Source organism: Trifolium pratense, linkage group LG6 (assembly GCF_020283565.1).
Source record: "Trifolium pratense cultivar HEN17-A07 linkage group LG6, ARS_RC_1.1, whole genome shotgun sequence".
Taxonomy (NCBI): Eukaryota; Viridiplantae; Streptophyta; class Magnoliopsida; order Fabales; family Fabaceae; genus Trifolium; species Trifolium pratense.
This window is the reverse complement of record NC_060064.1, coordinates 26,129,635-26,145,905: the sequence shown is the minus strand read 5'-3', so window position 1 is coordinate 26,145,905 and position 16,271 is coordinate 26,129,635. Positions and strand designations below refer to the sequence as shown.

General features: G+C 30.0%; 2 protein-coding genes across 2 annotated transcripts; both read right to left on the bottom strand.

Annotated features, from left to right (window-relative positions):
* Window positions 1-1,057: 1,057 nt before the first annotated feature.
* On the bottom strand, window positions 1,058-5,946 carry LOC123891998. The gene is made up of 4 exons (XM_045941856.1): window positions 5,530-5,946; window positions 4,484-4,822; window positions 2,416-2,760; window positions 1,058-1,487 (listed from the first exon to the last, which is right to left on the bottom strand). The coding sequence occupies exons 1-4, from the start codon at window positions 5,848-5,850 to the stop codon at window positions 1,149-1,151; spliced, it is 1,344 nt and encodes a 447-aa protein (XP_045797812.1). The 5' UTR covers window positions 5,851-5,946; the 3' UTR covers window positions 1,058-1,148.
* Window positions 5,947-8,981: 3,035 nt separating this feature from the next.
* Window positions 8,982-14,236, bottom strand: LOC123888468 (probable glutathione S-transferase). Its single transcript, XM_045937533.1, has 4 exons — window positions 13,756-14,236; window positions 13,190-13,508; window positions 10,202-10,527; window positions 8,982-9,512 (listed from the first exon to the last, which is right to left on the bottom strand). The coding sequence occupies exons 1-4, from the start codon at window positions 14,077-14,079 to the stop codon at window positions 9,174-9,176; spliced, it is 1,308 nt and encodes a 435-aa protein (XP_045793489.1). The 5' UTR covers window positions 14,080-14,236; the 3' UTR covers window positions 8,982-9,173.
* Between the last annotated feature and the right edge of the window lie 2,035 nt (window positions 14,237-16,271).

Below are 16,271 nucleotides of genomic sequence, written 5' to 3'. Positions count from 1 at the left end.
AACCATTCTACAAGCTAAATGGTTTCAGAAGCAAATAACTAATAATCAACTTACTGAAACCATTCTACCAGCAAAATGGTTTCAGATTACAACTCTCTGAAACCATTGTACCAGATAAATGGTTTCAGAAGCAAACACAATTAATAAATTACTCATTGAAACCATTCTACCAGTAAAATGGTTTCAGAATACAACTATGTGCAACCATTCTACCAGTAAAATGGTTTCAGAAGCAAACACTAGTTTTTAATTACCGTTTTATCTCATTTAATTAACTAAAAATAGTTTCAGGTCTCCAAAAATTTCATAAAATATACCAAAAGTTCCAGAATATTATCTACTATTTTCCTGGTATAATGGTTTCAGTGAGTTGGTTGAGTGGTGCGTGTTAAATTACAACACACAAGTAACGTATTTAGTAGACAAAAAATGAGATTAAGGTAGTGAAAAATTGCATTTTTTTTTCGGTGTCCAAATCAAACGAACCAAGTCTCTATTTGTAGGAAAAAAAATTTATGAATTTTGGTATAAAAAATAAAAAATAAAAAATTAATTTACAACGAAATAATTGAGTTCAAAGTATTAAATGAACAAAAATCACGTCCAGCCAACCATTGTGTGACACGTGTCCTACTTTTAAAAAGCAAATTTTTCTCTCTCCAGGGTGTAATCCAGTGTGGCGCACACGCTGGAATCTGATGGATCAGGATGATCTGGGCTGTCGGATTGATCAGACAGTCTTGATGAGATCAGATCTTGGCTGTCTGATGGAAATCAACGGTCTGTAACCATGGTCCTTCGGTACATGCGAGACACTGGATCCGCGTCCATTGATGGGTATTTTGGTTAATTAATTAAAAAGAATGGGTATTTTGTTCCAATTGAAAAGGTGCACCTTGCTAACTTAGACCTAACTAGGGTCTAAGTTAGAAAACCCCTATATATATATATATATATATATATATATATATATATATATATTATATATATATATATATATAGTAAACTTAAGAAATCTTAGGTTACATATATCTAATTTGATATGAAAATTCAAACATAACATTGAAAATTCAAACTAAAATGAGATACAAGTAGTTTAGACATTTTTCCTTAAACTCCCAAGTGCATATAACCTTGATTAAATTAATCTATTTTGAAGCAACAAGATTTTCTAAACGAGCTTTGTAGAAGGCCAACAGTCTTTCTTTAGGTGGCAATTTTTGTTTGACAATTGGGTGGTTGTTGAAGTCTTGGCACCATTTATAAAGTTTGGGAAATTTTTCACTAGTGAACAAATTCAATCCCATTACTTCATGTAAAGCTATGCCGGCTGCAGTAATGTCAACAATGTCAATCTCTTCTCCACCAAAGAATTTGTCCTTGAGTTCATTCTCAAGAAATTGAAGACCCACTTCCATTTCCTCAATACTCTTCTCACGTTCTTTTTCATCAATAATGAAAACAACTTTTCGTACAACACTAAAACACTGGTTTCACAAATAAAGCTAATTATTAAGATTATGCACATTAAAAGTAAAAGTGAGTAAAGCAAAGAGTCGTAGATTATTAGATATCCTCAACTCAAACACGTTACTTGAATCAGCCTTCATTATTATTGTACGAAGGTACTAAGAAAGATATTACTTTATAAAACACCTTACATCAACGACAAGCTTATAAACTAACTAAATATAAACCATAAAGTCGAAACACAAAAATATAAACTGCAATTAAGTTATGTCTTTAAAAAAAAAAATTATTTTAAAATACGCTATGAGAAATTTTGTAAAAAGTAGAGACTAAAATTGAAATCCGAATATTAGAGGATCAAAGTTATTTTTTTTTATAAATATGCTAAAATTAAAATTTGATTTATTTAAAAAACTAAAAACATATTTAATCTTATTTTTTAAATTTCCAATAACTAAATCTAAAAAAAAAAAAAAAGAAAAAAACAGTTTAATGATAGAGTCTAAAATTGTATTTACATAAACAAAAAAATCAAATAAATTCGTCTCATACTAACCGAAAAGAATTAAATGATGTGTGTCTTATAGAGGACCTGCTAAAACACAAGGGATTGAACGGTACGACTTCAACATTACTATTGTATTTTATTTCAATATTGTTTATAGAATTGGACAAACTAGGGTGTGTTTTTTTCCCCACCAAACCGGGAGACAACTTTTTAGGCTCTAATCTAAAATATTAAAATAACCTTTTGTACACAAAAACATCAACACCTTAAATTTTGTCTTGTACTGTTTTTCCTTATACTGTATTGTTCTGTTCAATTCCGGTACTTATATTTTGCAGATAAAACAAAAATAATTTTTGGTTCTGCTGTTGCCATACCAATATTTCTTCTTAGAATTGAGTTAAACAAAGAAAAATAGAAGAGCAGAGTAATATTACCTTGTCATCAATGAACTTGGACCAGAAACGAGCTAAAGCTCTTTTGTAAGGATCAGAAGGCAAAATTGGATTTTGTGTCCAAGTTTCATCAATATACTCAAGAATCACAAGGGATTCTGATATGGGTTTTCCTTTATGAACTAAAACTGGAACTTTCTTATATACAGGATTGTATTGGATTAGTGTATCACTAAGGTTTCCCCACTTTTCTTGTTCATATTTGTATTCAACTCCCTTCAATTTTAGAGCAATCTTCACCCTTGTTACAAATGGACTTTCCACCAATCCAAAAAGCTTCACCTCTTCCTGATGAGATGCCATATTAATCAGAGCTTCAATTTTTTTTTTATTTTTTTACTCAAACAACTCTGTTTTTGGTCATTTGATTGATACAAAAGTTCTCTCTACTTACTAATGTGGAAGGAAAAGAAAGTGGACGCGTGTGTTATAATAATTTCATTCAATGAAATTCGGATCTTAAACTTTTAAAATTGTACGCAGTTTTGCAATAGTTTTAAATTGCAGTCCGCAACCGCAATTGCGGTCGCAGTATTGCTGATGTGGTAGCCTCCACAATCGCATCGCATCGCAATTGTGGTGTAATTTTAATTTACGTGTATGACCGCATCATAATCACATCACAACTGCATCAGAAGCCGCATCAGACGTTTTCGGCGATGTTCGTTCAAATTTTCTCACCAAAAAATAAAATTTATAAGCTTCAAATCATAATTTGTGTCAAATCTAATGAAAAATCTTAATTTTAATGATCTCCCAACCATGTATTTTAAGAACATTCAAATTAGTGTTTATGAAATAGACTAAGACTATACAATGACGGATAAATAGTGTAGTTACATAGTAGTTTCATTATATATAGCTTGTGAAATTTCAAAATGATTTCACGCTGCAAAGCCGCATTGCGCGCTGCAGCATCCGCAATGAACGCATTCGCAACATCCGTGACTGCAACCGCTTCCGCGACCGCAACCGCAATTTAAAATCTTGGTAGGGAATACATTCGGAAGACAAAAAATAGTACGGAATGCATCGGAAAAAAGTCTTGCATTAAAGTATTCTAATCAAATCAATTAGTTTCATTCGGTTTCATTTTTGAAAAACATCAAAAATTTAATCAATAGAGAGTTCATTGGTTCAGATACTGGATTCAGCAAAAACCGATCAAAATTGGTCCAATTACACCCCTAATCATGTTTGTGTATGCAAGGTCCTAAGTTTAAATTCCAATATTGAACATCTTAACTGGCCCACAAGAAGGAAGATTGACACTTCGCCCAACGGATGTTCTGGTATATTGATGGGTTGGAGGGAAACATGCCTGTGTAGATTTAACTAAAGTTTCTCCACTTGTGGGACTGAGGGTTGGGAATTTTACTGTGGGATGGGCAACCCTCAAATTTGCTTCAAGCAAAATGGTCAAACATGAAAAACATGTTTTGACAACCAACACGTTTTTATACCATTTACATTCAATACTTTTGGGTTTTTAGCCCCAGAGACTGTAGACCTTTTTAAAAGATATCTTAAGAGTCATGCACAACAATGTTGTGTTAGGTCTATAGTTGTAGTTTTTCAAATATTGGGTTTTGCTATACAGAAAGGTTTAGGGGACAGCTTATTGCTCGTCTACCTTTTGTTCATAGGTAAAAAAAAAATTGCTATTTTTCTGCATAATTTTAGTTATAGTTAATTCAAATTAAATTAAAACCGATAAAAAATTTGGAAAACTTCAGAGTTTTTTTTTCTAAACAAGGAAAACTTCAGAGTTAAAACCATTTACTATGATACTGACATGTTCATAGGAGAAAATCCTGTAGTTAGCACAAGACGTGAACGAAAATGAGATAACGGGAATTACAAAAATATTCAAGTGATGATCACCAAAACAAACCAACAACCGTAAACAAAAGGAGAAAAATCAGAAAAATACTAAAATACATAAATCAAATAATCGAAGCCCTTCAATTTTACTTTGATAGTTTGTTCTACCACCAAGCATCAAACTAAATTTGATAGAGTCAATTTTAATTAACTCAAACTTAATCTATTTTTGAAGAAACAACACTTTGTAGAAGGCCAAAAGGTTTTCTCTAGTTGGCAATTTTTCTTTAACAATTGGATGATTATTGAAGTCTTGACTCCAATTGTAAAGCTTGGGAAATTTCTCAAAGTTGAACAATTTTATTCTTTTCACTTCTTGTATAATTGGGATCCAATAAGCTATAAACACAGCACTAATGTCAACAAGACCAATTTTCTCTCCACCAAAGAATTTGTCTTTGAGCTCATTCTCAAGAAATTGAAGAACCACTTCTATTTCCTCAATACTCTTCTCTTGTTCTTTTTCATCAAGAGTGAAAACAGCTTTGCGTACACCATTGAAACACTGGTCTTATGAATTAATTAAAGTAATTAATATAATTAAATATGTTAAAATAAGATGGAAAAAACAATGTTAGGTAGGCATGTCGACTATCGAGTTCATTTTTTTTTTATTAACGTTATTATTAAAATCATAGTTCCTATGATCTTTAATATAAAAAAAAAATTACTTTTTAGATACAATAAATAACTAATATATCTGATTTATATTATATGACCTTTGCAAAAAATATATCTGACTTATATGTTCTTTTCTTTCAAATAATCAAATTTCAAAAACAAATTAATGTTTACATTATTTTAAAATTCACTTTAAATATCTTAGAAAACACTATAACTCTATAACCATTGTTTCATTTTTTTTAAATTCCACATTTTACTTAAATTAAAATAAATTTGGATTATGTTTTTAACAATATTAAATTTGGTTATATTTTTTTTATGGAGAATGTTAACATGTGCCCTTAAGGAGGGCACATGTTAAGGAAACAAAAATAAAAATTATTAAATGCCAATTTATGTATTTTAACTTTTGAAGCATTAAATTTCTTGTATCATTAAATGTTGATTTTCTATATTGGAATATCTTAACATGTGCCCTTAGGGCACATATTAACGAGACCCTTTTTTTATAACTAATTTGGATATATATTAACTTGGAGTTGGACTAGAGTTACACATCAATAAAAAATAGTAGAGTGGAGTAATTACCTTGTCATCAATGAAATTGGACGATAAACGAGCCAAGGCTCTTTTGTAAGGATCGGAAGGCAAAATGGGATTTTGTTTCCAAGTTTCATCAATGTACTCAAGAATCACAAGTGATTCTGATAAGTGCTTGTCATTGTGAACAAAAACTGGAACCTTTTTATAAACTGGGTTATATTTGATTAGTGTATCACTAAAGTTCCCCCACTTTTCTTCTTCATATTTGTATTCAACTTCCTTCAATTTTAGAGCAATCTCCACCCTTGATGCAAATGGACTTTGCACCATTCCAAATAGCCTTACCTCTTCTTTATTTGATGCCATCTTAGGGACATTAATTTTTTACTTTAACAAATAACAACTATTTTTGTTCATTTGATTGATACATAACATAAGGTCTACTTTTATATAGAGACACGACTTTTTGTTTGTTTGACAATTAGAGTTAAGTGTTTGTTTGTTTGACAATTAGAGTATATACCATTCTCTTAATTTTTCAACCCAAATAGGAAGTCAAATCAAACTAACAATTGCCTTCATCTATTCTATAACAATATATAAATGGCAAAATTACATTACAAGTCCTTTATCTTATTTTTTTGTAACACTTTAATCCTTTATCTTTTTTTTTTGTAACACTTTGGTCCTTTATCTTTTATTTGTAACACTTTAGTCCTTTATTTTTTTATATTTGTAACACTTTAGTCCCTTTTTTGTAACAGTTTGGTCCTTTATCTTTTTTTATTTGTAACACTTTGGTCCTTTATTTTTTATAAATAAATAAGATAAGGACCAAAGTGTTACAAAAAAAAGATAAAGGACCAAATTGTTACAAAAAAAAGATAATGGACCAAAGTGTTACAAAAAAATAAGATAAAGGACCTGTAGTGTAATTTTGCCTATATAAAAAGAATAGGTGAGTTTGGGATGAACTTTTCAATATACCTATTTTACCCTTGACTTATTTTCACAACTTTCATTAATTAATGCGTTATTTTAAATAAATAAAAAATCAAATCATAAAAATGTGAATAAGTGGTAAATGGGTTGGTTGTCTATACATGAATGGTTACTAATTTAATACTACGTCTATAATCTATAATATATATAAAGAGGATGCAAATATTTTTTGTTTTTTGTGTTTATTTTTTATAATACCAACAATACCCTTATATTTTTTAGTAATAAAAATATTTTATTAACAAATTCATCAGAACATAAGACATGTCTTTTTTTTGGACATAAGTCAGACACAGACAGGCGCGTCTGGCCCGCTAGTTTTAAAATAAATAATTTATTTGTAAGAAAAAAGTTAACTAAAATGATTGACTCATTTAAATATTTTTACGTTCACCACCAGTTTAATCTGGTTCGAAGGCCAATTCTAACATCAAGTGGTTCCAACTCCTCCCGATAGTAGTTATGGGGATCGAACCGTGGTTCTCCCTAGCAAATTAAGCATCAATCGTCACTGTACCAAGTAACGATTGGTTCATTTCAGTATTTCATTAAATCTTAACTATTTTTCTGATTTGTACTCTTTAATATTACTTGAATAATCCCATTCATTATTTTTTACCTAATTTTTCTAGAATATTCTTAGCATATTCCGGTCTATAACACATATTTAATGCTATAATTTTATAACCGTCTATATAATAGAATTTCGTGATGCTCTTTAGCTAGACACAGGGTTTTAAAATACGTCTCTCATATTCGTGTATTTTTTTACCTTTAAATAATACAATTTTCTTAATATATATAATTTGTCAATTAAGTCAATATTTTAAGATGGGTTGAGTATATTCAATTAAATTAACTACAAGTATGGAAGGAAATGTGAAGTAGACATATGTGTGTTATAGTAAAAATACATACTCCATCGAGAACACTTTATTATAAAGATAAATGAGATCAACTAATTTTATTTTTTTGTGATAAAAGAGGGCTAACGCCCAGAAAAGAAACAGATATCTATCGAGTTACATAAATATTCCTAGGCATGCAAGTCCCGGAAAAATCATCAAAAAGGAGACCAGAGATTTCACTCGGAGGGAGAAAGAAAAAACATCATGACATTCACGTTCAACGCAGTGGTACAACCACCAGAACCTCCAGATAAAAGAGGAGATAGTGATAATCATGCCAATGGAAAAGGAGTGAAAGAGATTGTATCTTTCAGAGATAAATTGCTGGGTAATCAAATCTTAGCAGAAAGAGAATGAGATCAACTAATTATTCCGTCTGATTTTAATAATTCGAAATTAGTTGTTTGAATTGTATCCATCTCTTTGATCTTTCATGCCACGTTGTACTCCACAACTCAGTTTAATCAATCAGGTCACGTTGATTTGCAACTTCAGCATGATTAGCTCAACATCGAGGTTATGTATGTTGAGCCTCATCACCAGCATGTGTAGCTTAACTTGATCATTTTGAGGTCACATTAAGTTCCACCTTCAGCATGCTTAGATTATATTATCATGATCTTTAGGTCATGTTAAGCTCCACCTTTAGTATGTCTAACTCAGCTTGGTCATTCATGTCATGTTGAACTCCACTTTCAGCATGCCTAGCTCAGCCTGGTTATTCAAGTCTTATTGAGCTTCATCTTTAGCATGTCCAACTCAGCTCGACCATTTAGGGTCACATTAAGTCCTCCTTGATCAACTATGCAAGTCTTTGAATCCCAAGTTACTGTCTAATTGAAAATTGTGGTCCTCCATAGAAGTGATTCATTGCTTGCCACATGTCTTGTATAGACATAATGATTTTTGTATTGTGCATATGATTCAGCTCCTCCACATACCCTTTACAGACGAATTGGACATGGATCTTAGAGGGAGAGCTTATTAGGCCTATACGGCCAAAGGAAAGACCTATTTTAGGTCAATTTTAGGTCAATAAAGGATGAGCTATAAAAGGAGACAATTATGAGGTAAAGAAGACCAATTCATTTTAGACAAAGAATGTATTTTATTTTAGTATCTTCAAAGAATTCTTTGAGCTCCACTTGTTCCACAGAGTAGCTCACCCTTTATATTTGATGTTTATTTCTGTAAACACACTTTAATCGTATAACTTCGTAACTCACCTAAATTTATAAAAAGAAATACACACATATACTCTAAGATGTATTGTCACGTCATTTAATATATATATATATATATATATATATATATATATATATATATAAACTTCAAATTTATTAAATGATTTTGTAATACATCATTGTACAAAGCTTGGTACTAACATTGTATATAAATTAAATCAATTTAATTTTGTTATAATGTGATGCATTATTTCATTTGGGAATTAGGGTTTTTTTTTATTACATGTTTTTGTCAAGTAGTTTAGTAGTTCGAATTTCATCTTTTTAAGGTGAATAAATGAAGTGTCTGGAATTCGAACCTTAACATTTGCTTATAAAATGCAATGTCTCTACCAACTGAGTTATGTTCATAGACAAATGATGGTTTTCTTATTATGAACTAAAATAATGTAAATGAGGACAAAGTCATAGATTTTTTAAACATGGAGAAATCATATTCATATATAGAAAATTCAAATAAAAACTAAATCAACAAACAAGTAGTTTAGACATTTCACATTAAATTAATCTATTTTGAAGCAACAAGTCTCTCTAGCTAGGAGGCAAAACGAGCTTTGTAGAAGGCCAAAAGGCTTTCTCTAGAAGGCAATTTTTCTTTAACAATTGGGTGGTTGTTGAAGTCTTGACTCCAATTGTAAAGCTTGGGAAATTTCTCATTGTTGAACAACTTTAGTCCCATTACTTCTTGTACAATAGGAAGCCAAAAAGCTATGAAGACTGCAGTAATGTCAACAAGGCCAATCTCTTTCCCACCAAAGAATTTGTCCTTGAGCTCATTCTCAAGAAATTGAAGAGCTACTTCAGATTCCTCAATGCACTTCTCACGTTCTTTCTCATCATGAGTGTAAAGAACTTTCCCTAGAGCATTCATATACTGGTCTCACAAATCAAGGTCATTTATTAAAATCATAAATATTAAAAGTATGAAAGAAAAAGAAAAAAAACACAATATTTTGCACATTGAGTTGATCATTTTCATTATGGTAGTTACGAGGAAAAAAATTACATTTTCATTATTTTAACCAAAATCGCAAGTTAGGAGCCCAAAATATCAAAAGTCATTACGATCTTTTACCATTTGAACTATATTTACGGTATTTTTGTTAAATATTTGATTATTATTATAGTTGGATATATAGACACTTGTCAGTAAAATTAGATTTTGAGCTTATAGTTTATATGTTCATTTGGCTTAAAAATACTTAGGTAAACGTTTTTCAAAAAGAGTTTATAGCATATTTTACTAGCTTATAACTTATTTTTCGAATGATATTTCAAGTAACTTATGAGCTTATGAGCTTATAGCTTATCATTTTTTCTTCCAAGTTTACTTTTGCCATTTAATTGAAAAAAATTAAATATTAATTAAACATATATTTCTTTATGTCATTTCATATTTATAAGCTAGTTCAACCGTTAATTTTACCAAACTTTACAAATCCAATCAGCTAGCTTATTCGCTATAAACTAACTTATCAGCTATCCGCTAATTTTTAGCGAACTGAGCCATAAACTTGGACTATAGAGTTAAACAATAAATAAATAGAAGAGGGAAGTGATTACCTTGTCATCTATGAAATTGGACCAGAAACGAGCCAAAGCTCTTTTGTGAGGATCAGAAGGTAAGATTGGATTTTGTTTCCAAGTCTCATCAATATACTCAACAATCACAAGTGATTCTGATATGGGCTTATCATTATGAACTAAAACAGGAACTTTCTTATAAACTGGATTATATTTGAAGAGTGTATCACTCAAGTTCCCAAACTCTTCTTCTTGATATTTGTATTCAATTCCCTTCAATCCTAGAGCAATCTCCACTCTGCTCACAAATGGACTTGCCAACATTCCAAAAACCTTAACCTCTTCCTGATTTGATGCCATCTTAGCTCTTCAATGATCTTTACTCAAACAACTCTGTTTTTGACTATTCTTTGATTGATTCCTCATATGGCATATCTAGCAACTTTTATATATAGAGCTAGGATTTTTATATTCAACAAATTAAAAACGATAGTCAACTTGAATACTATATTGAATTAAGAAAATTAAACCTAATACTTATTTCCACCTACTTATGATTTTACACGTATAATATTCCATAAATTTTTTAACATTATTTTATGCTGAAGCTCGAAATTGAACTCGAAATTTTCATTATGCTAGAAGAGACATGCACCAATTATCTACACCTTTTTGAATACTTAAAAAATTACTTTTGTTAGGAAAACTTTGTTCCTTACTTCCTTATGGGCAGATTCGGCTAAAAAATAATGTTTGGCCGGATAAAATAGAAATGAAGCTTACATATACATATTTATTTTTTTGTCGTCTTTCCTTCGTTTTTAAATATAAGTAAAAAAAATGATTTTATTGAATAATTAATAAATTTGATCTATAATTATAAATTAGATTATAAATTAATTAGATTTATTTCAAAATTTACTACAATTAATTTTTTAATTTGGTTTTTAACCCTTTGATTAAGTGGTTCTCAGAAAGGAAAAAAAAAAGACCAATAATATGTATTATCATTAATCACTTGAAAATAAATGTATAATATTAATTAATTTTAATGTTTGAATTAAATTCTAGGAGTATATTTTTTTTTTTTTTTGGTTACAAGGAGTATATTATTTAAAATGTAATAAATTTATAATCTCATTTTTTCCTGGACTCACATCACATTCATATGAAATGGACAAATCCAACAATTACTTTTTGACGGATGAAATAAATCAAATTAAATACTAGTGGCTTTTGTTTACGTAATCCCTTACATCACTTTTCTGGGCATTCAAATCATCTCATACGGTCGAAACTCGGAAGTTTCCTGATAGCAAAAGTATGACAGATCATAAATTTTCTAATCCACAAGTTTTTTTTTGACACATTTTAATCCACTCAACTCAAGTTATGACAATTTTTTATTTTTATTTTACTTTCTCCGTCCTAAAATAAGAAAAAATTGGTCAAATAAAATTGATGTTCACCCTCCGTCTGAAAATAATTGTCAAATTTTATTACTATACACTTGCCGATACACAATTTTGATCATTAATGTCTTTAGTTGTGTATTATTAAAAATTATGAAAATTTGATATTTTCATAGTACTTTTTTTTTGGTACATGATATTTTCATAGTACTAATTGAGACAAATCTAACAAGATCTCGTATGCTAATATTTATCTTTATACATTAGTAAAAACATATGGTCAAAATAGCTTGTATGAATAGTGCTCACGATCAAATTGCCACAAATATTTTGGGACGGATGGAGTATAAGGAAAAATTGGTCAAATAAAGTTTTAAATACTTTGTTAGATTTATAGACCAAATAATTTGTTAGATTTAGCGACCAATTTTTTTAAACTTCTAATTCGGTCTTTATAGCAACCGAATTATTTCGGTCGCTAAATCGGTCACTAAAAGCAAATTTTTTAGTAGTCGTCTCAATTTATAGACCATGTGAATGAATTTGTTTAAGGTAAAAAACCTTCAGATTTATAATTTTTATTGATTTTAATCTGATCAATTTGTTTTGAGAAGAAGAAAATAAAAATAGTATGAGGTGATGATGAATGAATGAATTTGTGGTTGTTTTTCTCTGTTCTATTCTTTATCTTTGCTTTTCATATATTGTAACTCAAAATATAGTATAATTTTCAATTTCTGCCTCCAATATTACATATATCCAAATTTCATTCTAACCAAACATGAATGGCTTAGAGAAACTGCTGAGTCACATTTTGCTTGAAGTTCGTAGAAGACTTAGATGTAAGTTTTAATTTTTATATGGAGATCTATGAGTAAATCAATATTCTTACTTTTTTAGGGATGTATTTGTTGTTACACTTCTATTATAGTCCTTAGAGTTGATATACTCTTAATTCTCTACATAGTTGATGTCAAGTATAATCCTTTCTATCGAAATTCTCATGTTAGTTGCTTGTTTTAGGAATTTAGAAATAGATATTGAAGAATCTAGGTATGAGTGTCAATAATAACCATAGTCCTTAAAGTTGATATACTCTTAATTCTTGACATAGTAAATGCAAAGTCTAATCCTTTCTTTTAAAATTCTCATGTTAGTTGCTTGTAGATAGATAGATAGATAGATAAATTAGTGTTTGGCTGACATTTTATAACATCCAAAGCATATTGGTAGCGTCACCCAACAACCGCAGTTAGTAGCATATGTCGTAACGCTAAATAACGTCTGCTGGACAAAACTGTCTAATTTGGGCCGTTCAAAAACTGTCACAATATTGACGCAAAATCAACGCTAAATACCTTGTAGCGACCAATTTTTGTCATTTAATGTCTCATTTTGGCCGAACGCCCCAGAACAATTTTGTTGTAATGACCGAATTATCCACATTGAAAATGTGCACAATGGACGCATTAGTCATAGATTCCTACATAAAATTAAAGATTGAAAGGCTAAAATTTTCATAAATAAGTACAAAGAAAGAAAAAAAATAAGTTCATAAAAGTAAATTCACCAAGTATGAATCTCCTTAAATTAATCTATTTTGAAACAACCAGACTTTCCATACGAGCTGTAAAGTAGGCAAACAATGTTTCTCTGTTAGGTAATTTTTCCTTGACAACTTGGTGATTGGTGAAGTCTTGGCTCCATTTGTAAAGCTTTGGAAATTTCTCACTAGTGAACAACTTCAATCCTATTATTTCTTGTATAATAGGGAACCAATAAGCTATGAAAACTGCAGTGATGTCAACAATGCCAATCTCTTCTCCACCAAAGAATTTGTCCTTGAGCTCATTCTCAAGAAATTGAAAAGCCACTTCCATTTCTTCAATACTCTCTTCATTGTTTTCTTTCCATTTCCTTACAGCACTCAAAAACTGGTGTTACAAATTGAAGTAAGGATTAGATTTATCCTGCCAAATAAAGATGAAGATCGGATAGTAACTCTGATCCAATTTAACTTGGATCAGAGTTATAACAATAAGAATAATAGCTATGATCCAAATTCATTCTATCATCAATTTGGATCAGAGTTATAATAACAAATATGTAACTCTGATCCAAATTTAAACTTTGAATCAGAGTTAACTACAAAAAGAAAAAATAGAAGAGGGGAGTAATTACCTTATCATCAATGAAATTGGACCAGAATCGAGCCAAGGCTCTTTTGTATGGATCAGAAGGTAAAATTGGATTTTGCTTCCAAGTTTCATCAATATACTCAAGAATCACACGAGATTCTGATATGGGTTTTCCATTGTGAACTAATACAGGGACTTTCTTATGAACAGGGTTGTATTTGATTAGTGTATCACTAAAATTTCCTAAGTTTTCTTCCACAAATTTGTATTGAACTCCCTTCAAATTTAGAGCTATGTCAACTCTAGTTACAAATGGACTTGGCACAACTCCAAAAAGCTTCACCTCTTCTTCCTGATTTGATGCCATCTTAGTTAGAACTTCAATTCTTCACTCAAATAACTGTCTTTTGGCTTATTGATTCAATCCTAATATCTGCTACTTCTATATATGGATGGAGCTAGGATTCTTCTTTTTTGCGGTTAAATTATTGTAAAGAGTTGAAGGATGTATGACGTAAGAGATTACGTATATAGCTGTAAGCAATGAATATATATATATAGAATTTTGGATTTTCCATAGAAAAAAATCAGAGTAAAGAGGACAAACGTAATAGCTTATCCATACACGATACACACAATTAATAAAATCAATGAAAGTAACTCAATTTTACAAAATTGACTTGTAATACGAAGAAAAATCATTTTAATGACTTTTCAAGATTGATGTAAAACTTTGAGTAAAAATGAGATTGATGTAAAATTTCTTAACATACCCCATCATACAAAGCACTATTAAATTTGGTGTGTAAATATAAATTACGGTGGTTGATTCTATAGCGAAAATCTGATAACAAATAATTCAACAAATTAACTTATACATATTAACTTTCTCCCGTCTCATGTATAAATAAAATTTATTTTTAGGTTCATCAGCTAGACATAATTTTTCTTTTTAATTAAAAACAAATAAAATTAATGCATGATGAATAAAGAAGAAGAGAAAGGAAGGCAAAGTTGTAAAAGGCAAGTCGACAATAACCTCAACAATAATATTCAATCTCTCAGTGTTATTTTTAACCTCAACAATAAAGATATAAATGAATTAACTCATCAATCTTTATTATTTCTTAATCCATGTGAAAAACTCTAAAAGGATTAATGTTTTGGGACGGACAGAGTAATAACAAAGTAAAAAGTGGATTTTCAACCCGTTTGGGTTAGTCTAGTGGTGTTGATTTGCGTCCTTAATGTATGCTCCTCTGAATGTTTCAGGTTCTATTTTCTCTAGTGTCAATTTTAATGGGCTAGTCCATCCAAAAAAAAAACTCTGACATTAAATCCACGAGAGAAAAAAAATTTCAGATCAGATAATCTGATCTTAAAATTTGAACTGTCTGATCGTTTGATCTTGATCAAACGGTTTACATGTTACCGACTACAATGAACCCCTATTCGAGAAAAACACATTCAAACAACTAAGAAAATACAGAAAAGGCGAATCATTCTATGATTTTGATCGATGTGAATGATTGATAAGAAAAATAATCGAAGTCAATGAGAAAAACCGATATTTATATATGGATATAAGTATTTCCACTTGGTTGACATGTGTTTGAACATAGGCTGCATTTAGAAAAGTTTGATTACGTATTTGAAAGGAGATTTGGATAGCATAAAAATATAGTAGAATATAGATAAGAATAAATAAAATAATGACTTCAAAAAATAAATAAAATAATAGCAGGATAGACATTTATCCTTTATATATTTCATGTGCATATTATAAGAAATAAAATATTGTACGATTATTAACGAAGTAATTGAACTCAAGTGGTTAATGAGCTTCACCGAAAAGGAAGAATTTTTGGAGAATCCTGGTTCAATTTCTGGGTGGAACAATTTCTTGATCACTTTACTTACTTTGCGGTCGAACGCCGGACTACTATGATCCTTTTTTCTATGAACCAGAGGGTTATAAAAAAAAAATTATATAATTATGTATCATTTTATGTGTGTTGTACACACTTGATAATATAAGAAAAATATTATATTCAAATTGTAAAATTATCTTTTGTGAAACAATTACATTTTATTTTCTTGGAAATAAGGATTTTCTTTATTAATCAAAATAGTATAAATGAATTCATGACATTAGACTCAAATAATTAATGAGCATAGTAGTTGGGGTGGGCATGGTTCGGTTTTGGAAGAAAACCGAACCGAACTATTTTCAAAATTTATAGTAACCGAACCGAACAAAACTGAATTGTTTGTCTTACGAACTGAACTGAACCAAACTGTTAAAGTGGTTCGGTTTTATGGTTTTGAACCAAACCATAACTAATTTTTCACTAAAAATAACTGAACCATTAAATCAAACCGAACCGAACCAAACTGATAATCATGAACCGAACTGTTTCGGTTCAGTTTTACAACCATTAGTTATGGTTCAATTTTTTTTTGTTTGGTTCGGTTTAGTTTGGCGGTTTGGTTTGGTTTTTGGGTTTTTTTCCCACCCCTACACACTAGGACGGATCATTCAAGAGAATTTGAGTTTGA

What these genes read in the sequence shown, in the direction of transcription:
- LOC123888468 (XM_045937533.1), bottom strand. Translation starts at nt 14,079, where the DNA reads ATGGCATCAAATCAGGAAGAAGAGGTGAAGCTTTTTGGAGTTGTGCCA. An exon ending in CCAATTTCATTGATGATAAG is followed by an intron (nt 13,509 to 13,755) that starts GTAATTACTCCC and finishes TTGTAACACCAG; the next exon opens with TTTTTGAGTGCTGTAAGGAA. An exon ending in CCAATTTCATAGATGACAAG is followed by an intron (nt 9,513 to 10,201) that starts GTAATCACTTCC and finishes TTGTGAGACCAG; the next exon opens with TATATGAATGCTCTAGGGAA.
- LOC123891998 (XM_045941856.1), bottom strand. Translation starts at nt 5,850, where the DNA reads ATGGCATCAAATAAAGAAGAGGTAAGGCTATTTGGAATGGTGCAAAGT. An exon ending in CCAATTTCATTGATGACAAG is followed by an intron (nt 4,823 to 5,529) that starts GTAATTACTCCA and finishes TCATAAGACCAG; the next exon opens with TGTTTCAATGGTGTACGCAA. An exon ending in CCAAGTTCATTGATGACAAG is followed by an intron (nt 1,488 to 2,415) that starts GTAATATTACTC and finishes TTGTGAAACCAG; the next exon opens with TGTTTTAGTGTTGTACGAAA.